The 25629-nt window shown below is 40.4% G+C and overlaps 1 protein-coding gene across 5 annotated transcripts; it reads right to left on the bottom strand.

Moving 5' to 3' along the window:
• Positions 1-2389: 2389 nt before the first annotated feature.
• LOC127384136 (solute carrier family 22 member 15-like) lies at positions 2390-25565 on the bottom strand. 5 transcript variants are annotated; one of them, XM_051618189.1, is made up of 12 exons: positions 25456-25565; positions 23532-23678; positions 19771-19903; positions 18943-19107; positions 17211-17340; positions 15404-15625; positions 14005-14145; positions 12194-12279; positions 8499-8607; positions 4947-5019; positions 4287-4450; positions 2390-3358 (listed from the first exon to the last, which is right to left on the bottom strand). In XM_051618189.1, the coding sequence occupies exons 1-12, from the start codon at positions 25543-25545 to the stop codon at positions 3346-3348; spliced, it is 1473 nt and encodes a 490-aa protein (XP_051474149.1). In that variant the 5' UTR covers positions 25546-25565; the 3' UTR covers positions 2390-3345. The 5 variants fall into 5 exon arrangements, 4 of the variants coding, with proteins under 4 accessions (XP_051474149.1, XP_051474150.1, XP_051474152.1 ...); XR_007889379.1 differs by lacking the exons at positions 4947-5019; positions 8499-8607; XM_051618190.1 differs by lacking the exons at positions 2390-3358; positions 4947-5019 and having other exon boundaries at positions 4293-4450.
• Positions 25566-25629: the final 64 nt, after the last annotated feature.

The following is a 25629-nucleotide window of genomic DNA, read 5'->3' as shown; positions in this document are numbered from 1 at the left end:
AACTGGGGCTTAAGCAAACCTAACCAAGAATTAAAGGATCAGTATTGCCTAACGACAGTGAAATAGGATTAAAATGTAGGTGGCATAAAGGAATGTTCAAGCTTTGCCTCTGCTCAGCACTCTTAGCACCTAAGACAGAAAAAACCCCAGCACTCCTTAGGGAAAAAATACAGTAAGATACTTCCTTTCTGGACAAGCTGTGAATATCACAGATACATCTATAGACAGTGCAAAAGCAGCAAAATCTTATTACCTTTTTTTTCCTCTTAAACCTTGAGATCTGCAGTTGAAACATGATAAAATCCAAAGAGCAGCAGATTTTTCTCAAATGCTGAAGTAAAGACTTCAAATCAGTTTAAAAACAAAGTAGTAAAGGCAATTTCACAACTGAAGTAGTTCTTCTAACGCAGAAACAGATGCAACATTACAATAAAATTTCTACACACAGATAAAGCACAGGGGAAGAGCTAGAAGAGATACTTAAGGATTTTGTCCTAATGTGTATAATTTAAATTAACTCTGTTCCCTTTGTTCTTTTTACGAAGAAGTAGAAAGCAATAGATGTAGAGTCCCACAGTGAGTAAAGAATTTATTAGGGCATTCTTCCCAAAACTGCTTTGTCTTCATTAAAAACAAAGGCAAAAAGACTTGCCCTAAGTGAAGAATTTCTAATTCTACAAAGTCAAATGGTTTAAGGGAAGGTATCTACTCCAAGAAAGCAGTTATTTGACAAAAAATGCTGTATTTTCTGATTTGCCATGACATACACAGCAATGACAGACAGCTGGTTTCTTAACTTTAGGACCTTGTAAGATACAATGCACTGATTACATTACTCCAGCTGAAAGTATTTCTAATAAAGCTGCAAACAATTTCCTTATTTCTAAACATGCAGCTGGAAGAAAACACACTTTTTTTCTCTAAATAGCATCTTTTTATCCAGCAATAGCAAAATGCAGCAGGACATCTAAGATCAAGTCAAACGAGGTGTTAAATTGAAAAGGTAAGAAACAAAAAAAGAAGTAAGTGTTTCCATCTGTATTCTTGTTTGGATCTTGGGAGAGGAAGTACCAAACCAGCTTCCCACACAGGCCTGTGCTCATAAAAAGAGCTGCAGGTGCCACGAGTCACGCCGAGGCTGCTGAAAAGGTCACTAACTTCTTTTTGGGGACGTGCAGCTTTCTGGTCATCAATCCACCAAAATCACAGAAGTCATTCCAGGAACAGAATTCATGAATTCCAGGTCATATAAGGCAGAAATAAGCATTTTCAAAATGTATACTTTTTTCCCGTTTTTCACGTAATGTGGAATAAAAGAACGCACTGATAAACCTGACACGTGGCAGGAGGGAGAAACAGACTCCCATCACATAATGGTATCTTTACAATCCTACTGTTCCATAGGCTTGTCTTTGCTTTTGGAACACAACTTTAGATCATTCTATTTCTTATTAAATTGTTTTTCTTGTAATAAAAAAGCAGAAGTCTACAGTGACAAAACTTGGTCTTCGCCATATCCCTGCTGACCCAATTATCCTTCAAGGAGGGATAATCAGTGACTGATTATGAATGTTCATGTAGTGGAAGGCATTACTATTATTCAGGAAAAAAAGTAAATCACAAACTCAATTCTAATCCTCCCAAAAGTGAAACATCACAACAATTCGGAATAAGTAAGTGATCAGAAGATAAAGGCTTGAAGGGGGCCTACAAGAAAGCTGGGGAGGGACTTTTCATCAGAGGAAATAGTGATAGGACAAGGGGTAATGGTTTTAATCTGAAAGAAGGGAGATTTACATGAGGTATTAGGAAGAAATTCTTCACTATAAGGGTGGTGAGGAACTGGAATGGGTTGCCCGGGGAGGTTGTTGATGCCCCATCCCTGGAGGTTTTTAAGGCCAGGTTGGAGGAGGTTTTGTGCAGCCTGGTCTGGTGGGAGGTGTCCCTGCTCATGGCAGTGGGGTTGGAGCTTGATGATCTTTAAGGTCCCTTCCAACCTTAACCAATCTATGATTCAATGACCATACTCTGTATCTTGTTTGTCACCAAGCTTCAGCCCCAGAGGTCTAGTAAACACACATGTAATCCATCTTTGTGTCAACATTACCTACATGTTCTGATTGCCAACTGATTTTCTCATCCTGGGGATCTGACCAGGCTCTTGGTAAAGCACACGTGGACCCACACACCTGCACACCATAAAGATGTCAGAGAGGCACCAGGCAGAGCAGCCTCTTGAACTATGAAACTTGCTCAAAATCCAAAGGCCGTTACAATCACCTTCTTCTATCAGATGAATTAGATAAAGGTCCAAAATCAGAATGATCCAAGTATTCTTCAAAAAGCCTGGGTAAATATGCTGGAAAAAGCAGCACTCATAATACAGATGGTAACTGATTTTCTTTTTAATGACAAAATTGTGTTGGCCGACAAAAAATTTAACATTTGTGATGCATCTATTCAAGTTAACATACTAACTGTTAACCAAACACCACTGCCTCGTCCCCATGGGAAGAATTTCTAGTTCATACCTGAAATGGATTGGATGACATGACATATGAGACAATGTATGACTCATGTTCAGTAATTTCTAGTTCCACATGTACAGCTAGAACTCCATAACTTTTGGCTAAGAGGTTACCCATCCTCTCCTTTAAATGTACCTCTTAAAGGCCTGACAGTTTTTATAATCTAGTCCTATTTTTAACTTATATTTTAATGTAAAACTGTATTAAAAAATTACTCCCACCAAAAAATCCATTTATTCTCCTTTCATATCTCCTGCTCAGGTTTTATACACTAGACATACTAAGGCCAACAACCCATAAAGCTCTTTGGTCTCTTCACACTGTGAGGTATACTGTAATTTAGAGGCAAAAAACCTGTAGGGAAAGTTAGCATGCCCAGGATGCTGTTACTTTTCACAATTACAGCTTGCCTGAACATCTAAAGCCATCTAAATTTTAAATTATATACGTCACTTCAGTTACTACATTACAGCTCAATCTGAGGCTAATAAGTCCGTTTTGTAAAATAAATTAATACTTCACTTGAGGAAGCCTTAGAGAAGTCCAGACATCCAAACTGTGCTTCTGTTAAGTCATTACATTAATGCACAGATTTGACACCTTTTTTTTCCCCACAAGCTTTGATCAACTTCCTCCATCTTCTCAATTTGCCTCCACATAAAACTGTTCAACGCACTATAAACAGGATTATACATGAGTCCTCCAACAATTCCAGTTGGATCTGTAGAGCAAGACTCTGCCCTTGAACTGTTATTGCACCTTCCCAACAGAGGCTTCATTTCCCACCACAGACAGGCCTTCTGAAATGGGTTTTCTTCTAACCGGTTTGCCTGTCAGAGAGAAGAAAAATTATTAGTGAAAAATGTTTGCACATCTCAGTTTTCTTGTCCTAATTTTATAGGCTAATAAATGTGAAACCCTCAATTCACTGGTTTTTAAAAGTTAAAGGATAAATTGTATTGAAAAGCTCAAAACTTATTCTTTAACATTTCAACTGAATGGGGTATTACTATGAATTAGGCAGCAAAGTAAGCTTAACAGTGTGTGTAGTATGATTAAGTACAATGATTGCCAGGTAATTAACAAGACTCACATCAAGAAGAAAAACATTATTTTTATCTACACTAGGCCTACTTGGTCCTAAGCTAACAATTCCTTATTGATAGGGTTTTTTCCCTTCCTCTTTTATAACTAATTCTTCCAGGAAGCCATTCCCAAACTCAGTGGAAGTACTTGTTATCTTCTGTTCTATTACCTGTTGAAACAAACAAAACCTTCATTTTCCATTTCAGAAGTTTTGTTTAGTGCCCATCTACAACAGGGAAACACTTAAAATGGCTCCATCCCAGGGGACTAATAAAGGATGAAACACTTCCTCAGGTATCTAATTACATTCCACTACAAAACATGACAAGGAAAGAGGCACAATCCAATATATTTTAAATATGCCTCATTTTACTGTAAAAGCAGGGGATTGTTGTTGGCCCTATTGTGCTTGATTATTTTAGATTGCTTTTCTAAAATTTGTTTTCCTGTAAGGAAACAAAGTATCATTCATTTGCATATAACTTAATACATGCAGGTGAAAGCTGTGGGTAGCCTTTTTGTTTCTAAGAGCCAAAGAATAAATTTAACTTCCACTGAACGTCAGAGAAAAGTGGCTTTAAAAGCTTCACACACACATTCATCCACACCCAATCTCAGCAATACACAGGAAAGATGGAGGGAAAATAACGCAGAGCAGTAAAAGAAAATTACTCTGTCTCTTCATTTTTAAGCAATTGGTATTTGGGACTCTGGAGATCTTCAATGCTCTCAGCAATTGGCTTATTTAGTGTTTCTGGCAGAAGGAGAGTCAGGAATCCTGCTGAGAGTCCACTGATTCCAAACACCATGAATGGCACAGAGGGACTGAGAGATTTCTGAAATTAAAAATCCATAGTCAAAACCCAGTATTGTTTTCTGCTCTTAGAATAGGATTCATATGAGCTGCAGTCAAAACCAAGAGACTACAACTTCTCACTCCAGCAAGCTGTGCAATCATCCATGTCCTGGTAGAACAGAGAAACCCAGTAAGTGTTACTTCACAGAAGCAGCTTCACATGAAAATTTTGTTCATGTGCCTTCAGGACGTCAGACACAGAGGGAGCTTCAGCAGTACCCAATGCATTATTTGACAACCATTTTGCTAACAGATGAAATATTAACAGAGAATATTAAACTATTTCCAAAAAGGGTAAAATACCATTTTTTTTTAAACACCCTGTTCATTATTTCTTTAAACGGAATGAAATTTAATTTTTCATTGAAAGTAATTATTTTTCAAGGAATACACATGTATGTGGCTTTACAATCAAAGTGCTTTTTTGAGAGAGTTTAATAAACTCAAGTTATGTAAAATGTAGAAAATAGTCTTACCATAGATGGCACAAATGGAGCCAAAATGCCCCCAAATCTGCAAGACATGGAACAGACACCCAAGCCAGCATTTCTGTTTCAAACAAAGGATGAAAGATTTGTAGTTTCAGAATGCAGGACTGAATCATGCATGAACATGTGGTGGCACTGTCAGAACCACCTTTTTTTTTTTTTTTTTTTTAAAGGTTATCAATAGTCTTTATGTTTAAAAAGAAGTTGTTTTACAGGCTTCCAGCAGTTACTCCAAGATTTTCTTCAACTAGCTGCTAGCGAGGTACATCACACCCTTTCAAACCCTAACAAAAGCTCTCTTTTGTGCAATCCTTTACAGGAATTTGGACAAAGAGAGAGGTTTTTCCAACCTGCCATAAAGGGCAACTTATCAGAACATCTCTGTGCTTAATGAGCAATTATTTCATAATTTGGCAGGATCTTCAGACTGAAGAATCTGAATGTTATCTGCAGCACAGGCCCTCAGCAGCAGCCCCAAGTTACTCAGCTAAGTCAGTGCTTACCTCCAAACAGAAAATTACTTGCCAGTGTGAAGCTGGAAAACATCTGGCCAGATGTGTCACTAGAGGGGCTGCTGAATTCTGCCTTCCCTTCAATTTTCAGACAATTGTTTAAAACAATCTCATCTAGATGGTGAACATCAAAGCATGGGATAAAACAGCAGGATCCTCTTCGAAGAAACTTAGTAAAATCCCCCAAAGTCTTTCATTTCCTGATCAAATGCAAAAATCCTCCTAAAAATAGTGTTTAGCAGCCCCTTCAGAGACTGACACTGGCACCGGCCCGACAGCGAGTCCTGGCTCACAGTGGCAGGTCTTCTCCTTCCATCTGTCAGTTTCTCCCTCTCATTCCTCATCATCCACAGCTACACGACTGAGCTGAGCTGCTCCCACTCACCCCATTTCCTTTCCCTCCTCCAAAGACAGGAAGACAGTGACAGGATGAAAGATGACAAGCAGAGAGGTGACACGGGTCACCAAAGCCACCCACCTCCACGTCCTTCCCTAATGACCCTTTGCACAAGTTAAGGGAAACGGATGATGGAAGGAACGGATGAGAAGCCAGTGAATTTGGTGTAAAAAACAAACAGACAAAACAACCTTTTCTCTTATCAGGTCCCCCTGGGAAAAGGAAAAAGCAACCCCCGCTTCCTCACATTGAGCCAACATCGACCCAGACCCCACAAGACAAGGCCAAGCACCTCCCCTGTCAAGAAAATCCTGGAGCAGATCAGAGACACCAGTCTGCGTGTGAACCCTTCATTTAGAAGCATCCTTCCCACATATCCATATCCAGGGGTTTTCTGCTGAGAGCAAGTAGGGCAAAAGGTGATCCTAAAAGCAAACTGTGTCATTTCACTGTGAAAGTAAGCAAATAAGCTTTGCAACACTATCCTGGACAGTCCAATGGCCCCACTCTGATTCCATCACATTCCAACCATTTTTCATTTAAAAACCCCCATGAGTTTGTTTTTACATCTAGATCTATGATTACATTTTGTTCCCAAAGACAACCTTTCTTTGTCTCAAATGCAACAGTGGTGATGTTTTCTAACTTTTTGTGCTCGCCAGCAGGTATCTGAGCCACAAAAAGGAAAAAAGCCCAAAGCACATCCACTCTTCTCCAGACAGCATGAGGTGTACTTGGCATTCCTCCATACAACTATGAACTTCATGGCTAACAGCCCTGTGCTCAAAGTAGTAAGCAGGTTTAAATAAGGAGCAGTAATACAGAAAAAATTTCTGCAAAACATCCCATTGGAGAAATTAAAAGAAAAGAAATCCGAGTTAATTCCCCCTCCCCTCCCTTTGACCGGTGCAGGTCCCACCCCTGGGCATGTCTGAGCTCTGCTGTCAGAGCAACGCCAGGATCACCACTGAGCTTTGTAAGACCACCAGATGGTGCTGATGCTTTGCTTTAAATCCAACACTCGCCCGTGATTGCTTTCCTTATATAAACTATAATACTAGTATCAGAGAGACAGAAAATGTATTTTTACATGTAGAAATGTTCACGTGCGAGGAATTTCCATATGATCTAACGTAACAGTTTGACATGCTATTTAAATATGAGCGATCAAATAAAGTTGCTCATTTTTTTTAACTGACTATTCCTGCATTTTCTCTACTGGAGCTCTCTATCTTTGACATATCAAGTTACTTTTTTGCCAGAATCTCGGTGGAGATTCTCAAGTGAAGCAGACTTCAGAAGACAGCATAACGTGAATGCAAGTGAAACAAGCAAAAGCGGAGAAATTAAAATATGCTCCAATTCTCTTCATCTCAACTCCAGAAAAGCAGAGGGGACAGGAAAGCAGTAAGTCAAAGCCAACCACTTAAAAAAACCCAAAAGTTTGGGCACAGGGAGAACGTAAACAAGCCCCCACACCCAATTTCAGTCAGTGTGATTGGGACTTGCCTATTAAACCTAAACCTGTGTCAGGAATCACAAGTTCAGTATCTATAAATGGTCTATCCACCTCCATCCTCCCAAGTTTTACTGCAAAAACTGCATTCATAATCTAGCTTTTATGCCTCTGTAACATATGGAAAATTGTGAAACTCAAAAGGGAAAAAAAGCCAATCCAAGAGTCACCCACTTCCCCTCCCACCCCAAGGCTCTCAGTGTCCTTGAATAAAGTGATTTATGTCACCATCCCAAATACCCTTATGGTGCTATAGGACACTGTCCACTAGCCAGGATGCCTCCCTGCTCCAGCTTCCAACTCACCTGCTCTCTCTGAAGAGGACTCAATTTTTACAGCAGTTCTGTAGTTGCTTTTCTTGAGCAACCAGTGCAGTATGGCCCCAGTTCTGGACACAGGGCACTGTTCAGAAAACCACTTGGAACCAAGATGGGGGGGGGGGCAACCATGTGGTATTACATTTTTCCATCTCAGGTTTATCTTGGGACAACAGGAGAGGGAGTAACCTCACCAAGAGTTGGTGAGAACTATGAAAAATAATTTAGGGTTTTAGCTCACTTGTTCATTAATTACATGGTGTAAAGCAAATTACTGTCGTATAGAAACTATTAAAATTAGTTGCTTTATGAATATTTTTAATTAAAAAGATACAGAAAAGCAGCTGGTTTTCAGCAGGCAAACAAGCATAATTGTATGGGAGTAGCACCATACAGAAGGACTGTAAATAGCCCTTACTGCACAGTCTTTATTTATAATTAAGTTAGCATACACTCCCATCACACTTATGTTTGGGTTTGCACCATGTAATTTCACTCCTAAGAATCAACAGTGGAAATGAGAAATAGGGCATCTAGGACTGCCATGTTAAGCAGCTGTCTTTTCATATTTTTATTCTGGATTCAAACCTAAGGAAATTTGCCACAGAGAGCCCAGGAAAGTGCATGATGTGTGACATGACACGTGACTAGCAAGAGAAGCCCTTTCAAGCCCTGGCAAGCTGCCTTAGTTACAGAAAGAACAACTCCTCATTGCAGGTAAATATTAAAACACACCAGCAATCAGTATTACTGTGCATGACAAGTACTGTCTTTTACCCACGAGCTCTGTTACATCACCTCAGTACTGTTGGGTACAGCTCAGATGTGTAAATATACAGGATGTTGAAAGCAGCACTGACCATCATCTTCCCACACAATGCTAACCACGTGGGGCTGAGGAGCAGGCCTTTCAGGGAAGAGAAAACAAGCTGTAAGTATCAATAGTCCATTTTCTTACTCTTCTTAACACAACGTTGAAAACATCCCGTCCTCTTTAAGAGACTGTCACATAAAAACTATGTTCCATCCATACGTTTTTCAACTACAAGTACAAAAGCACTATCTCTGCTCTTTCCCACCATTTTAAGAGCCAGCATCAGAAACAATACATAAAATTATATTCAGGACTGAAAAACTTTGCCTCTTTTTTTGGGGAAAGTGTAAAATTATCACACTTCTAGAAGGAAGGGCTAACACTTCCAGCTCTGCAGTCAGAAGACATTACAGGGTAACCATGTGTTCTGACAAGCACAAACAGACAACACAGCCTGCTTGACTAATTTATTAGATTAAAACCATAAAACTGGATTCACAACAGTTTATTTGCTCCCCAAGGACATCCTACGGGGACATAAAATTCAGCAACTTTCTAATTGGAAAGAAGAAATGCCAGTGCAGCCCAGTTTACTAATAGGCAGAGTTTAGCTGGCTAAACTGAATTTTGCCCTTGAATATTTTCATTCTGTTCATCTGATCAAGTCGGATCCTATTTCAACTGAAGCAGAAATTCATTTGTACGTAAACTGAAATCCAGAAACTTGATTTAATGCCTTTAAGCTTGATGCGTTTCTGCAGTTATTTCTGTAATTCATGCCAAACAGATGCAACAGTTTGATCCAAGTTCTCCTTTTGTTCAGTAAGAACTGAATATTAGATTCAGTTGCCAGATGCAAAAGGTGTGAACCTGGTCCTCAGAGCCCTGCTGGGTGCCATCAGAAAGCTGGGACTTCCCCTTTCTTCCATTATCCAAACAGGAAGCAATGAATAACAAACCTGTAACTCTCAAATGTGTTTTAAAACTTGCTCTTTCTCTCCCAAGGAGATGTAACTTGAACATTGCATATCCCTGTATTATAAATTGAGCATCAGTGCACTCGGGAAGTTTTGGTCTTACTATCAAAACAGAAGAAAGAGTCTGTCTAGACAGAGAGATTAGCACTCAGAAGCTCGAGAGTGAATTTAAAGTGCTGTGTCTTCTCCAGGTTCCCTCCCCCAGGGGAGGCTGAAGGCTGCCTCGTGTGGAATTACTGCGGGATTAGAAGCACACTACGAATTCACTGCCATCAGCTCTTTGTGTAAGGAAGCCCAGACATACACATGATATTATCCCTGCAGTCTTGGAACATACTTTTAGCAATTCTTACACAATATTGCATTATTTTCTTTACACATGTAAAATCTAACCATTAAGTAGGAAAGCACTGCTCATCTTTTACAGCTCATATGCTAAATTCAGCCAAGCATGTTCATGCAACATCCTTAACACTTTTATTTTGTCTAACACCCTTTCCCCTGAACATCCAGCAGCAATGGTATGCACTCAGTTCTGCCTGAAATGGTACCGTTAGGGCAACTGTTTCAAATTGTGGCAAAAGGCAAAAGCTCCAAGTTCTCACTAAATTAATCCATTACTTTATCTTTCCAATTTAAGGAGACAAAACAGAGGAAAAGGGTAACAAACAGTGCTGATCTTTAAGAGCTTCCAAAACAGGAGTTACAAGATTTGATGCCATCACTGCCACGCAAGGTCCCACTTGCAGTGCCATTATGTAAATTCACCTTCTGACTATCATTCTTGGAAGAAAAAGTTCACTTCAACAGTATTTTTGAAACTAAAGGAGTCTTTAAATTTACTTCCAAGAAATATCCACCAGGGAAAGTTATTTCCCAACAAAAGGAAATACCCAACATTTAGAAAAGCTGAGACAACTGATTTTCAGATCTGCCAATGTTCTTCTTTCTTCAACAGACAGTGTATCAATGAAAGTGACAAGAAGCTATGTGTTCACCACAAGCAGGTCAATCTCAATGGAATTTAAAATCCAGTTCTTCCTAGACTGTCAGTCTCCTTTGCTTGCTGAAGTATAAAGCAGAAACATGCAGAAGGTGCCTCTGTGCTTTACAGCAGCTTTTGAAAGAAAAGAACATAACATCTCCATTCCTCCCCCGTTACCACTCTCTCTCACCATCTTCCAATCTGATCATCACACAAATTAATTGATGAGTTCTAAGTGACAAGGAAGAGGGAGATGAGGGATATATCAGTTTTTACTGAAGCAGAGAGACTTTTAGTTTTAAATTCAGTACACATGGTTAATAACTGAAATGTTCTTGGCTTATTCCACAGGGGAGATGGCTTGGATCAGATTCTCACTGACAAGTTAGCAGAGTTATTTAGCAGTTGAGTGAAGGTCACCAACATGAGCAGCAAGTGCCCAGTACCTCATTAAAATCTTAAATCCCATGTAATAAAAATCAAGGTTCTTGTCAATCACTTCAAAAAACACTGACTCAAAGGTAAGACATCTTGTCCTTACTAACAGGAGGGTCAGATCAGAGATGCAGCAACCCTCATTCATCCAGCAAAGTGACTCATCTTCATCATGCTTGGTGCTCAATTTCTTCCCACTTAACTGACACAAATGACCCTGGGCCAAGAACCAGCTTTACTCTTGCCACAGTGCAAAGGCATTTTAATGGGATTAAAGTCAACTCAACTGGAAAAGGCATAAGTTTTCCTGAAATTTAGCAACTCTTCAAGAAGTATTAACCTATCCTGAGTAGTCTCTACTGCTTTTCTTTCATTTTGTTTTAAAATACATAAAAGCACAAAGAGCAAACTTGTTTGAACAAAAGAAGAAACTGTCTCAATAAAAGGAGTGACAAAACATCTGAGGACTTGAATTAACCCAAGTATGGCAAATAGGATTATGGGGTATTTTTCCTCTCCTCGTTTTTCCTCCTGAGATTTTCCTGACATCAATTTGAAATGGATGCCAGGCAGCATTTTTAACTGTTAAGGATAAACACACAGCCTATAGAAGGTTACCTTGTAATCACATTGCTGGCATGCTTGGGTGAAAACATTGTTAAGGCTAAAACATTTCTACTGAAGCCACATTAAGAAAAATACAAGCAGAGAGCGGCTATTCCTATTTGCTAGTCTCATACAGCATTAAGGTTTCCGTAGCTAAATGAACTGCTAGTATAGAATAAATGTACTTCAGACGGCAAGAAAAATGAAAATACAAACCCCCACATTTGTCACTGACAATGTTAGAAAAAAAATATGTTGAGATGAGAAACATACTTGCTTACACTCCAGTTCCCATTAACTGTCCTCACAACTGCACAGTGCAGCAAGACACAGTCTTGCTATTAAATCCAGCATTTTAAGTAAACTGTTTAAGCCACAGATGAATGCAGTGTCAGTATTTAAGACAGAATGTGATGGCTTGGTCTGACCTTCAAAGAGCCAAGGGCTTGCAGTCAGACAAACCTGATCAATTAGCGGGGTCAAATTATGCCAGCAAGAAGTTAAAAGCAATTTAAGACAAGACCGTGGCTCCCCAACCAGCCCCAGAAGGAAAAGACAGAGAAAGAAAGAGGCTTTAGTCCCTGATATACTTGCTCACAAAATACTCATATTAAGTTGTTTTGTCAGCTTTTATCTGCATTAACAAACATCTCTTTTAGCAGCAGTATGAGCTTACCAGCATTTGTGGGTAAAAACATGGTAAACATACAGGCAAATCCTGCAAATATCAGGAAACATGTCATAGTTTTACGTCTTCCACACCTAGAAGGAAAAGAGCACCCAGATGAAGATGGAAACCAAGTCCTTCAGTATTTTTTTAATACCATCTTAAGTACACAGACATATTAGTAAGTTGTAATCTATTTTATCTTGCTAGGTGCTTCAAATCCTGCACTATTTTCCCAGCTCTGTGTACCAAGGTCCTATTTCTGGACAAGTTTTGATTTTTATGCTATTGAATTTGTAGCCTTGAGAAGAACCCTTCTACTTCAGCAACAAGAACTCAGACTTACTTCTCTTTACTGAGCAAGGCCATGGGTCCTGTCACCAAAATGGTATTATAGTGCATAAACACAAAGATCAAAATAATATCAGTCAAAAAAACATGATTCTAATGCTGCTTAATCTGTATTTTTCTTTGCATAAGTTTAGGCACTTACACAGTAAAACTATTTTGTGTTCTTTTCTGTCTGTGTGCACACAGAAATAAGCAAAGTTGGGTTTTTTTTCTATTGCTGTTTTAAAGGACAACACAGCAGATAGGAAATCACCAGCCCACCTCCACATCTGCCATACTTAAATATTTCATAATTATCTGCAAAGGACGACAGATAAAGATACTATAAGTAACAATTTGCAGGCATGTAGGAATAGTATACATGCTTGTTACTTCATCAGCTCTCACCACTATTTCTAAATACTACCCCATACTAGTAGAACTACAGTTGATCTATAAGGTACAAAGTTTGTTTTTAACATCTTCTAAATCTTGCAACAAACAAACTATACTTTAAGGATACTGCTCACTAAAACTGAAAGAAAACAGAGCAGGGGGCTTGTCACACTGTTTTGCATTAAGCACCTAGAACTACACATACCCTTACTTCAGGAAACAACAAGATTGTCAAATAAATTGCAAATTTCAAATTAAAATAGAAAGAAAAACATGTAGAAAAGGACTTTTGCAGTTTGTGGTTTAAATACATGTCCTTGATCTAGGTTTTCTGGACTGGGGGTGAAGGTTGGTTGGTTGTTTTGCTTTTGAGCTTGTCTGAGGTGACAGCTTCTTTTACTGCCCAAAGAAAGCAAAAGGTGGAATTCTCCATCTGACTGAAGGAAATGGGATTTCTGCCACTGACCTCAGTGAGACCAAGGTGACATTAGAAAGATATTCAAACTGAAGGAACATGAAATCTTGAGTAGCTCTGGGTTACCAGATGGACTGTTTGGCCTTTGGAAATAAGTACCCAGGCAAAGGATGGCCAGAGACACTGACAAGTCTGAAGACACCTGACATCAACCATTCATGCCTTCACAACAACTGGGCAGCTCTCATTCCAAGCTCTCTTTGAGAAGTTTCAGTAAAACTGAACACTACTGAAAACTGCTTCCACCTGCAGTTGGTATGCAGTACAAAATAAGTAATTCTGAATAAAATATGGAAGAGAAATACAAGCTATAGATACTCGCATAACTCAGTTAATTTTTCCCCCCATAAAGACCTAAGTTTTCTTAATAACATGAATAATTGAAGTGCTCATCTCTTGAATAATTAAAAAAATGACAATAATAGAAAAGGTAAGAGGTAGAAAAATCAGCCCCATTTCTCTAGCAACTGCAGAAACCCCTGCAGCAGAGTAAGGCCCCAAAGAATCAACTGTTTTACAAAAACAGTGAAGTAACTTTCTGTGAAAAAAAAAAAAAGGGAGTATTTTTCTAGGTTATCTACAAATATATGCAGAAAGCTAGGAAATAAATTTTTCTTACCAGGATTTCTCAATTAAAAACATGCAGAGAGGAAATGCTGGAACTTCTACAAGACCAGAAAGAGCCACATTTAAATACAGGTTTCCTCTTAATTCACCAGCATTTAAAGTTAGACCATAGTACACAAAGCTGCAGACATACCTAAAAAGAACCATAAAAGTTACATTACTAACATAACTAGCCTTCAGGGCTAAGAAATTATTTAAAAAATAAATTATGCTGAGTTATGGAGCAGCTAGATTGAGTTAGATGCTGAGGACTCTACTTCCCCCTAAAGGGAAACAAGGCAAAGAGAATAGTTCCTAATTAGTGTACCTTTTGGAAAGAAAACAAATTATGATATATGTGCACAGCACAACACTCAACTTTCTATTACCCTGGGTTTTTTTTCCTAAGTTATTTAGCAGATGTAATAAGCTTAACTCTAAGTAGATCATGCTTAACTGTTGTAAAGCAATCCTATGAAAGAAAATACCTACATCCATTGCCTAGCACAACAGTGCTGCAACCCCTTCTTCCAGAAGGTGAGAGTGCCTTATCTGTTATTTCTCATCACCATGATTACTTACATTTACCCACCACCAACATAAAGAGCCTAAGATTATTATGGAAAAGCCCTACTTTGCAAAGACATTCCTGCCATTTCTCCCACATCCTGCAGATCTCTGCTTATCCCACACATCAATTCACTGTTTTTCCCCATCTACATCTGACAGTCATCTGAAATACAATGTTGAACTTTCAAGGGAAAACTTGTTTTGGAAAAGAGCTCTTCTCCCATCTAATTTAGTTCAAGCCAATTTGCAACAGCTGCTGCTGTAGCAACCAACCCAACACCCTCCCCACCCCAGGGACTCCCTTTCTGCTGCCATATATTGCTAACATTCCATGTTACATCCTACTGCTCTTTGAGGCCATTTTTTCCCCAAAAAGTTGTACAGCTTCTCAAGACAGCAAACAGTATAAGCCTATGCAATCTGCATTTTATCTTGCCCACAGTTTTCCTCCACTGAACCTGTGTAATTATCTTTTCAGCTCTTAAAAATTATTCTTACTCCAGATATCTATTGTTGCCCAATCCACACAGATATTTTCTTCCTACAACTATTTCAAATACACATACTCTCAGTAATTTCTGCTTCAGCTTCTCATTGCACTCAATGTAAGTATTCTGTCCTCACCAGATTACTTCTTAGTAGGTTCTGAAGCAGTTTCTAAGTAACAACCATAAAACACAACAGCAATAATAATGAAACATCAACTTCATGACACATTTTAAATTCTTATGGCCTGCTAAATTGACAAGTTTACGATTCAGTTAAATGAAAAGGATGAAAATCTTAATAGTTTCCTCATGCCTGACTCATTCATAGCACCTCAGCCTCTTGCCATTACATACCAGATATACATCAGTATGACAGTTCGCCACCGAAGCATTGGGTGTTTTACTAGGTTTAGGACACCAGGTGCAGACTCATCCTTTTGCAAAGTTCCTGCATTCGGTTTTAATTTTAGATTTAATCCCTCTTTTCCATTACCAAGGGCAATATATTGCAACACTTCTTCAGCTTCTGCCATTTTCCCTTGGGAATACAGCCATCGTGGTGACTCTGGGAGAATACTAACAGGCAAGAACAGAAAAATCAATGACAAGTTCATTGCTATGAACAAAGCACTGAAGGAAATATTTCCATTTTGCAAGCCACTGCTTGAAAAAAGCACCATTCCAAGATTCCGAGAAAAACATTCTATTTGCACTGTTCTGCATATTAAATTCCATGTACTCTGATAATAATACAGCTAAACCTTACAGAAGGATTGTTGGAGATGCTTGACAAAGCACAGTCACGTTAGGGGTTTTACTCTTGACTGCTGCTGAACTAACTTCTTCAGAAACACTGCACTAGCATTACCTAGGGACCATCTCAAATCCCAACTGTCTGAACAGCCCAGACAAAACTGCTTTCACAGAGTTTATTTTGAGCTTCTCTGTTATGGGAAGGGCTCTGAGTTTGACTGGACAGAAGAGGAAAGAAACCTTACTGGGAAATTACTTTCCAGGCTCCAGTACCAGCTCACTTGTACTTGCGCAACTTTTGAAACTCTTATTTCAAAGTATCAGAATATCCTTGCTTACAACAACTTTGATTCAGGATTCTTGGGTTTTTTCAGGTTGTAAAGACTGCTGCTAGTTTTATATAAGCCATAAAATAAAGCCAGGAATATTTTCAACTGAATCTTTATTTTCTCTGGTACCCTTAAAAGAGATACACATCCTACAACCTTTCATTACTTCATAGGATCCCAGTTTTTTAATATTTGGGGGAAGTAATTACATTTCCATCAGGAACAGAATGCCATAGAGGAAAACACATGATGCAGAACTCCTTTCCTTTAGCCCCAAGGCTTTGTGTTTTCCTTGAACTACTACAGAGGTTTTTTGGATCTATGGTCTATGCTAAACATTCCCTGTATTACTGTGTAGACAACCTACTCCACTAAATCTTTTCTTTCTTCTACAGCTCTAATTAGGGACCAGAAATATACATGGTATAACAACACAGGGCAAAGCTAGCACTTTCAATTCCTTAAGTACTGAAGCTTTTCACAACCATTTTTATAACAACATCCATATAGGAATTCTACGTAGGAGCACCCAATTTCAACAGCGCTAGGAAAACACAGAAGGCATCTGAAAAGCAAGCAGATACAGTGCATATCACACTACAAGGCCAAATCCAAGTGTTCTCACTTATTTCCCTTTGCATGCACGTGTCTCATGAAACTCTAAAATCCCTCTAGGATCATTTCCAAAACATCTCAACTGGTGAAGCCCTTCCTTGGCAGAAGGCAGTGTTCCTGGCTGGTGCTCCAGCTCACAACCTCTGGTATGCTTTCCTTTCTCCAAGCAGATTTGTAATCGAGTTTTATTGGACAGCTGGCACACAGCTGCTCTTTACAACACTGGCCACCACAACTGGAACAGCATGCAAAAGCACAACCTTGTCTTCTGGGTAACCCCGACCTTCTGCTTCATTTAAAACTGCTTCTTCCTTCACAACACGATTCTTCTCTTCCTTGGTTCAAAAACCACATAAAAATGTCACCCTCGTTCATACGATTCTCTTGACTGTTGACCACAAAAAGTAACTGTTAAAAAGCTGCATATTTTTTTCCTATTGTTGTAATGCACATGAAACACTTACAAAGAGAGGAGGAGGAAGAGGACTCCTGGAGTATTTGATACCAAAGCAAGGTGGCGCCATTCTCTGACACAGTAACCCAGTAAAGCATAAACAGCAATGCCAACTGCAAAGGTCAAGTTAGTTAATGAACCTGAAAACACAAGACCAAAAAGGTGACTACAGAAATCACTGGCAAAAGAACAACAACAACAAAAAAAAAAGGTAAGCAGAAGCCTGAAATTCCTAGCCTGTGATATACCTAAATAGTAATAAAAACTTTCAAGTATCTTTATGGCACTCGTGAACCAGGTGGCTTAATGTACGATGCAATTCCAAAGAATAACTAGGATTAATGTCTGGGGATCCTTTCCAGAAACGAAGGACAGAGCAAGAAACGAACAGGAAACTATAGACTAAAGAGAAAACCTGAAGACAGGAAGAGGAAGTGTTAAGAGTGATTTATTTAGGTCTGTAAAGGTCATCTTGAACAGAGGTGGCAGGCTGGAATAGAAATTGCAAGAAAGCTATAAAAATACAAGGACTGAAATCAGAATGAAAACAGCTGCAAGCCAGAGGTATTTACAGCAGACTTCTGATGAACAAGCACAATAAAAATGTCAAATATTGAGTAAACTTGAACTCCCAAAGCCTAACAACAAACCCTCTACAGACTAACACAGGAGATCTGGTATTAACTGAGACTCTCAGCTATGGCCCACAAAGCCTAGCTCCCAGCCAACACCTGGAGAGCTTCTTCAGCACTGCTGAGATGCATCCAGCAGTTCCCTCTCCTTCAGCCCTTGATCAGTTGTTCAGCACCTCTTTCTCAACAGCTGAGCAGAACTAAAGCATCCAGAGTGCCAAGCAGCAGGAAACAATCAGCCTGTCCCTTCGGTCCATCAGGAGGCCAGCCCTGCAGGGAGAAAGGCTGGGAAGAGCAGAGATAGACAAGAAGGCAAGGGGGAAGGAGGAGTGGGAGACAGACAGGGTGTGAGTCAAAAAAGTGAACCCAGGAGAAGAAAAAAATCCAGTACTTAAAAAAAAAAATTTGAAAGCTCTAACTAAATCACAAGTGTCTCATACATCCCAGGAGTTCAGAAGAAAAACAGCAGAATGAGGTAACTGAAGAAATATGAGAGAGAGAGAAATATGCTCACAGCCATAGCAAGTCAGCATTTGGACCAAGGATTTCCCCATGTTGCACCAGCCAAAAAGACATTACCAGCCTGAGCTGCTCCAGCTTTACAGCAGATTGACAATCAAGTGTTAAATTTCTTTTAAGCCTTGGCAGTGACATATGAAAAAGGACATTTAAAAATACTAAATGGTCAGCACATTCAGCAGTGGAAAAAACACTATCCAGGCACTAAGTAATTTTGTGGAGCAGGGACACTTCAAAGAACACTTTCAAGAGTACCTTCCTAAGGGACCATACAGCATAATTCACAAGTTGCCAGGATCTGCCAAAACTTTTATTTTTCCAATGTAATTGAGTATACAAATTGGGAAACTTTAGGAATGACTGTACCAATTCTGAAACCTCAGTTCTGCTAGTTATCAAACTCAATCCTATCTTCCTTATTCAGGCACCTTTCCCACAGAAATTACAACTTGGATGCATCACATCACACTTACTTGACTTATGCCACAAACGAACTTATTTGTTACAAACTTAATATTTTAAAGTGGAAAGTATTGATAGTCAGAACAATACATGGCACAGTAATAATGATGAAATATTCCCAAATCCCACCTGTAAATGACCAAAATGATTTTCCTACATATTCTTGGGTTAGCACAAAAGACACAAGAGCCATTCCACCATTCACAATTCCAACAAAAAAACGTGAAACTGCAAATACATCATAATTTGGAGCTAATGCTGTAACATACCCAAAAACAACATCAAAAAATAGACCTGTAGAGAGAGAATAAAATGTAATTAGTATTTATGCTATCAAGCTTGAACTCAGAAGAAAGGCAGGGAGCACAGTACTGACTGTAATGAGTAGTCTATAGTACACTTGCCTCTCTCTCACATTTGGCTTTCTGAAATCACACCATATGAAAATTACAATCACCTTCAAGACACCCTTGAGGTCTGCAATGCCAAATATGATGTTTCCTTGAGACAATGTTACCATTAAACAAGTCTCTTTTGGCTGCAAACACAGCTAAAAACCAGAACACTAGGACATGAGTTATCCACTCTAAAGATGCTTAGGTAATTCATTCTCCCACACACCCTCCCTCCCCAATAAGCTAATTATTTTTATTGGAGACAATACTGTCAGGCAATGCATGGAACACTGTGCTCAAGCAGTGATAGACATAGCAAAACCAAGTCATTTTTCATCTCCCACTGATATTCCAGTGACCACTATGCTGCCCAGCATGCTCATACTGACGCATTTTAGTGCTGCTCTTCTCTCAGTGAAATGCTTATGCAGATCATTGGCTCCATGACATCGACACAGCAGAGTAGCCCAGGGGCAGCCTCTTTAGCAGGGTGGCCCACAGGCAGAAGAGAGTGAGATTGATCAATGTAGAATGCTTAAGAAAAACCTTTCAACAACCGTACCCGAGATATACACTGGTTTCCTGCCCAGCTTATCTGACAAAGGGCCAAAGGTGATATTTCCAATAAGCAATCCAGCAAAAAATAGGGATGAAGCAAGGCTCACTTTGTAGGCTTCTTGTTCGATCAGGTACCACTGTTGAAAAAAATTTAAAACATGTCCTTATTGTTAGAAGCATTACCAGCAAGTTGCTAGCTTACTCAAAAGTAAAAGCCTTTCAAAATTCTTATCTTGCCATTTCCCCCTTCTTGCTTTATATCCCATTTAAGTTTTGTTCAAAGCTTGATAGGTAAGCCAACAGCAATCCTACCTTTTTCCTAACTCACATCTCTACTTTCTCTCCCTCAAGCCATTTCAGTTTAATCTATTATAAGCTTTCACCTTGCTAAGTGTAACTAGTTGCACTCCAATTACCAAGCTTCAACAAGGCAACCTGAAACAAGCTTAGCTATTTCAATGAACAGGTAATTAAAAATATTCATTAACAAGAATTAAGCATGTTCACTATTGCACTACAGAGTTAGTGTGCAGCTAAGCTTCCTGAAGCACGAGTCATCCCTGGTGCCCTTCCTCCTCATCTTCACACTGAATGGTGGAAGAGAAGCAGGAAGGTACTATGGAAAGATGGCCTTGTTTTATGAAAAGTCTAGGACCCACTTATTGATAGTTTAGTATCTTATTCTACACATGCATTTATAATCAAACAGAAGTTAGAAACAAATTATGGGTTTCTTTATGAAAGTTACTTTCTGCCTCATCCAAAAACTAATCTCAGGCAGCACAATCAAAAAATGGTCAGAAAAGAAGAAAACCACTGACAGTGAGCTGCAGCTGGAATGAAACTGGAATGAAACTCACATTATTTCCTGAGAGGGCAAGGCACAGCCAGCTTGTGCAGCCCCCTGCTACCAACAAGGAGAATCAACACTCATAGAAAAACACTGTTGAGATCACAAATATGACTGACACTGGTGAACTTGGGAAAGAATGGCAATCAGGAAACCCTGAGTGATTTTCCAGGAAAATAATTTAAAGAATTCAATACAAAATTTCAGCCAAAGAAATATTTAATAATTAGAGTGTTTAAAGAATTCCCAGTGTATTTACTGTAAAATTTACTTTCAAAAAAGGATGTGTCATGCACACTATGTGCTTTGTGGAAAGGATGAAGGATCTTAATCCCATTCCCCTTTTCTAAGGAGTAGAAGGTTAAAAAAATAAAATAAGAGGCCCATGACCCAAATCCAATACAACATACTAGGACCTCAGCCCTGAAGTGTCTGCCTTGAATTAATAAAGATTACCAGAGAATATGAGGAGTTTATTGGAACTTTTAGTTATAGCAATCTCAAGAAACATATGCTTTTACTCAGTCTGAACTCACTTAGTGGCAAAATACTGAGAAGACATGGCTCCATCCACCCAGCAACCCACCCGTGGCCTGTGCTCTGCCCACCCAGCAGCCCACAAGGTGCAGGCTGTGGGAGCAGGACAAGAGTTAAAGCACTCACAGGACACCTTTAGTCCAGTGTAGCCAGTGTTCCAGCACTTCGGAATTTTGGGGGACTTTTAGATATTCTGGGAAGGTGAAACTCCTGAGCAGCAGCATTTGCAGCTGGTTTCTACCGTATCCTGCTAAGCAGTAGATTCTACCCTATTGAATTGCATAAAAACATAGCTCTGAAATGTATGGGTTTCTTAACTTCCTGAGGAGACAATTAAATATTTCTGGGTGCAAATCCTCGGAAAACTTCAACTATAAAAATACCACAGCATGTGTTCTCCAAAGCACAGAGCACTGCTGACTTAAGTCCTTTTCCACGCTAGCACTCCTCAGCACACACATTTCCAACTCCTAGTTCTCATCTGCAGAGTGTTTGAGGCTGATACAGGAAACAAAATAACTTCATGTGCCTGCGGGTCGTTGTAGAAAACAACATCTCACAGGCAAAGGACAACTTCCACAGCAAATATAAGACGTTCCTGAACTCACCTTCCTAAGCACCATCACTTGTTAAATAAGGTAGGGGACTGAGTCAATGCTAGACCAAGAAGTAATTCTAACAGCTCCATTTTCCATGCCTGAGCTAGTATCTACGAATTCTTAGTTATGCCAAAATTAATTATAGTGCTTAGTCCTTGAAGCAGATATGAAGCACTGCTCTGAAGTTGCACTGAGCTCCAGAGCTGAACAGTGCCCATGCCAAACCAGAACAGAAAATATTGACAGTTTAAGCTCCATCACCAAAATAAAGGAAATACACTTGACATAAACCAGCTTCCTTTTTCAGGATAGAACAAGAGACAGACTGCTTCTGCAAACCATTACTTGTGCTGCTTAGTGTGCCACTGAAAGGTGCTCATATTTTAACAAGTCTAATACAATAACCAGTGAAGAGTATAACTTTTAAAATAACATGTACATCTACTTTATTTGCACAAAAATAACTCATTAAATATTTGTCAAAATTAATCGTAGCTTGCCAACAAAAACGTTGCCAATTTTTTATCACCAAAACAGACATCCTCTCAGCTCTTTAAATCCACATGGCAGTTTGATTTAGTTACTAGGCTGCTAGCACACAGCGTATCATTGGTCACCATCTGAAGATTTCATTAAAAAAAAGATTAACAATAGGATTTTTGAAATCTTACAATAAACTTCCTGAAATTCGTGGGAACGCAAACTTGTTTTGACGAGTCTTGAGAGTTACTACATATTTTGGCAACAGGGAGATTGACTTCTACGTTTAAAAACACAGAATTAGCTAAAATTTGCTGATTTGTGATTATAAATTAGCACTACCCCATATCATGCATCCGGCTGAGAGCCTGAAACTGAATGGTAATCTTGGAAAACAGGCTAATCAAAAAAATCTGTTTCTGACAGCAGATATGATCCAATCTTACATCATTCCTTCTTATGTCTCGTCACTGCACTTTTCCAAGAGAAACATTACACAGTCACATCTGGGAAGGAAGCAAAAGTTTGGCACTGACTGCACCCAATGCTAACCTATCTTACAGGAGTTTACAGACAGCTGCTCCAAGAATTCCATCAGCAGAACTCTGACAGCTCATGCTAGAAGCCAGGCCACACACAGCCCTTCTCCTGGCACTGGCAGCAATGCTCAGGTCACTTGTGCTTGCCTTAGTCATCACAGCCCAGGGACCAGCAAAAAGCAAAACAGAGCCTTTTGCATGGAATTCACAAGGCATGAGGATGAAGGGTCTGTCCCACTCAGCAAACTTCCATCTCCCACACAAAGACACCCAGACACGTGGAGCATGAGTTTCATTTTCATATTAGTTTTCATCTTTAGGATGTATCTTCTGTGAGAAACCAATGCAGGTCACAGTAAAGCTTACATGCACAGCAGATTGTGCACACACAAGGAACTCAACCTTTCCTTAGCAGAAGACAGACATTACGAGGAGTGCATTCTAAACTACAGTTATGAACTGTAGTAAAGTGATCATTCTTCATTAGTAATGGCTCTCTAAAACAACTGAAGATAAGGAAAACTGAAAAAATAGTTTAACCTAAATTAGTAAATATTAGATTTACATCAGAAAAGCTAAACTAGTGATGCAATCATATGCTTTCAAATATGAAAATTTAAAAAGCCAGATAGGTGGGTTCCAGTAAATTTTAATAGCATGAACAAAACTAGGCCCTGCTTAGCTTTTTCAAGTGCTACCTTCTGCACTAATGGCATAAATCCCAAGAGGAGAAGAAATGGTTAGGAGCAGTGGTACTTACCTCAGTTACTATAGACGTGAAGTTGTCTGCAAAATGGATATGCTTGGCAAGCTCAGCTTTGCTTGCCTGAACTCCTTCTTGGTCTATATGATACTCAGGCACAGCTCCCACGAGCACGATAAGCATCGACTGAAAAGCCACGTATACCTTAAAAAAAAGGCACAATCACTTATTCTAAATAACCCCAAGGACACCTGATGGGATACCATAAGCATTTAATTAAACTACTAATCAACAATTCCCCTTTACCCAGTATCACAAACACAATCCAATCAGCATTTCAATCCCCAGAGACAACCATGGAGGCAGCTGGGAGCAGTAGGCATGACTCCACAGACACTGCTGCACTTCCAGTGGAAGCTTCATCTTGCCACCCTCCTTCCTGTTGCCAAGTTCTTCAGTTTGTTCTTCCTGCTTCACAGCCAGTCCCAGGAAAGGAAGATGTTAGGAACTTCATCATAGTTTTATAGCTGAGATCTAACCCTAGACCAAGATTATTATTAAAAAGAGTTTACTTACTATACACAAAGAATAACATCTGTAGTGACAAGTAAACAAAAACAAACCAAACAGATTTTTCAAGCCTCTGCTAGTTCTTTCCATTGTAGAGACTGAAACCTTAGGTTGATCATTAGAAAAACTAGGCATAAAGATGGGCATAAAGAAGGCATAAAAGCATAGGCATAGAGATCTTTATAAAGAAACCCTTATTTGTTTATCAGTGTGGTCCTCAAGATCTTCTGAATGGCTTCTGGGTTTTGCATGTGGTTTATTTTTCCTAACTTAAAATGACACTATCCTTAAGCATACCCAAGTATTAGTGATTTTCAGCACATTACCATCAATGGACAAGTTTTGACTCTAGAATGGCTGTTCATTGGGTGAAGTCTTGGGTGGAGGATTTGGTTGGACTTGGTTTTGCTGTGCCATTTTATCCCGTGCTTACCTTGAATGTTTTGGCAGAAACGAGTGATGAAGAAAAAACCGGTAATCAACACAACCCCCCTCCCTCACAAGAGCGTTTTAATTCAAAATGCAGAACTGCACAAACAGGAGGGACACCTGCTGAAGAGAAGCTAGATCAATGTTTGCATGTGGGGGTGTGGACACTATTTAAAGACAGCACCTTGAAGGTCACTTTTCAGAATGGTATGGGTTTGTTTTTTGGGTTGTTTTTTTTTGTTTGGGTTTTTTTTAGAAAAAAAGCCACCACCAAACCAGCTGCTGGGGTTAGACTCCATTTCCTTCCACTCAGCAGAAACTCGAAAGGCACTCTTTGAACGAAGATATGCGTAGAAAATAAGGAAGATGAACTCTTCTAAAAGTGAAGCATGTAAGAGCACTGAGGCGAGAAGGAGGTTTGAAAATGAACTCGCAAAAGGATCAAACCTCCCCCCCCCTCCTCCAGATCCTTTATGAAACGCTGATCGGACGGAGCAGGGGCCGGCGAGGACGTGTCTGCCCGGGGAAGTGACTCCACCGTCCTCCGCAGCAATTCCTGCCTGGAGCGCAGGGAAGCAGCGGGGGCAGCGCCCGCGGGCCGGGAAGGAGCCCCGGGGGTGGGGGGACGACAGGAGCCCGGGGGGGGGGACGGGAGGGGGACAGGAGCCCGGGGCGGGGCGGGACAGGAGCCCGAGGCACCCGCGCCGTGCCCCGCGGCCCCGACCTGCCGCCGGGCCGGGCAGGGAGCGCTGCCCAGCGGGGAAACAAGCGTGCCCGGGGGCTGCCCCCGGGCTCGGCAGACACCCCGGCTGCCGCTCCACTCTCAGCCCGTCCCGCTACCGCCCTCCCCGGGATGCTGCCCCGGGGCGAGAGAACGAGAAACCGGCCCAAGCCCAAACCAAGGAAAAGCAGAAGGCGGAAGAGCGATCGCGCCGCCCGGCCAGCCCCGCTGCCCCCGGGCCCGCTGGCCGCCCCGCCTCACCTGCAGCAGCACCAGGCAGGCGGTCAGACGGCGCTGCCCGCCGCCGAACTCCCCCGCCATGCCCAGGGCCTCCTCCAGCCCCAGCGCCATGGCCCGCCCGCCGCGCTGGACCGGGAATCCCGCCCCGGCCCGGCCCCCGCCCCGCCTGCCGCCCGGGGGGACACGGCGGCCCCG

This window comes from Apus apus, chromosome 4, assembly GCF_020740795.1.
Source record: "Apus apus isolate bApuApu2 chromosome 4, bApuApu2.pri.cur, whole genome shotgun sequence".
Taxonomy (NCBI): domain Eukaryota; kingdom Metazoa; phylum Chordata; class Aves; order Apodiformes; family Apodidae; genus Apus; species Apus apus.
The sequence above is the reverse complement of the archived record's forward strand: the minus strand, read 5'-3'. Positions and strand labels throughout refer to the sequence as shown.

What these genes read in the sequence shown, in the direction of transcription:
- LOC127384136 (XM_051618189.1), bottom strand. Translation starts at nt 25,545, where the DNA reads ATGGCGCTGGGGCTGGAGGAGGCCCTGGGCATGGCGGGGGAGTTCGGC. An exon ending in ATCATTTTGGTCATTTACAG is followed by an intron (nt 17,341 to 18,942) that starts GTGGGATTTGGG and finishes TTGTGTTTTCAG; the next exon opens with GTTCATTAACTAACTTGACC. An exon ending in CTCCATTTGTGCCATCTATG is followed by an intron (nt 4,451 to 4,946) that starts GTAAGACTATTT and finishes TTTTAATTTCAG; the next exon opens with AAATCTCTCAGTCCCTCTGT.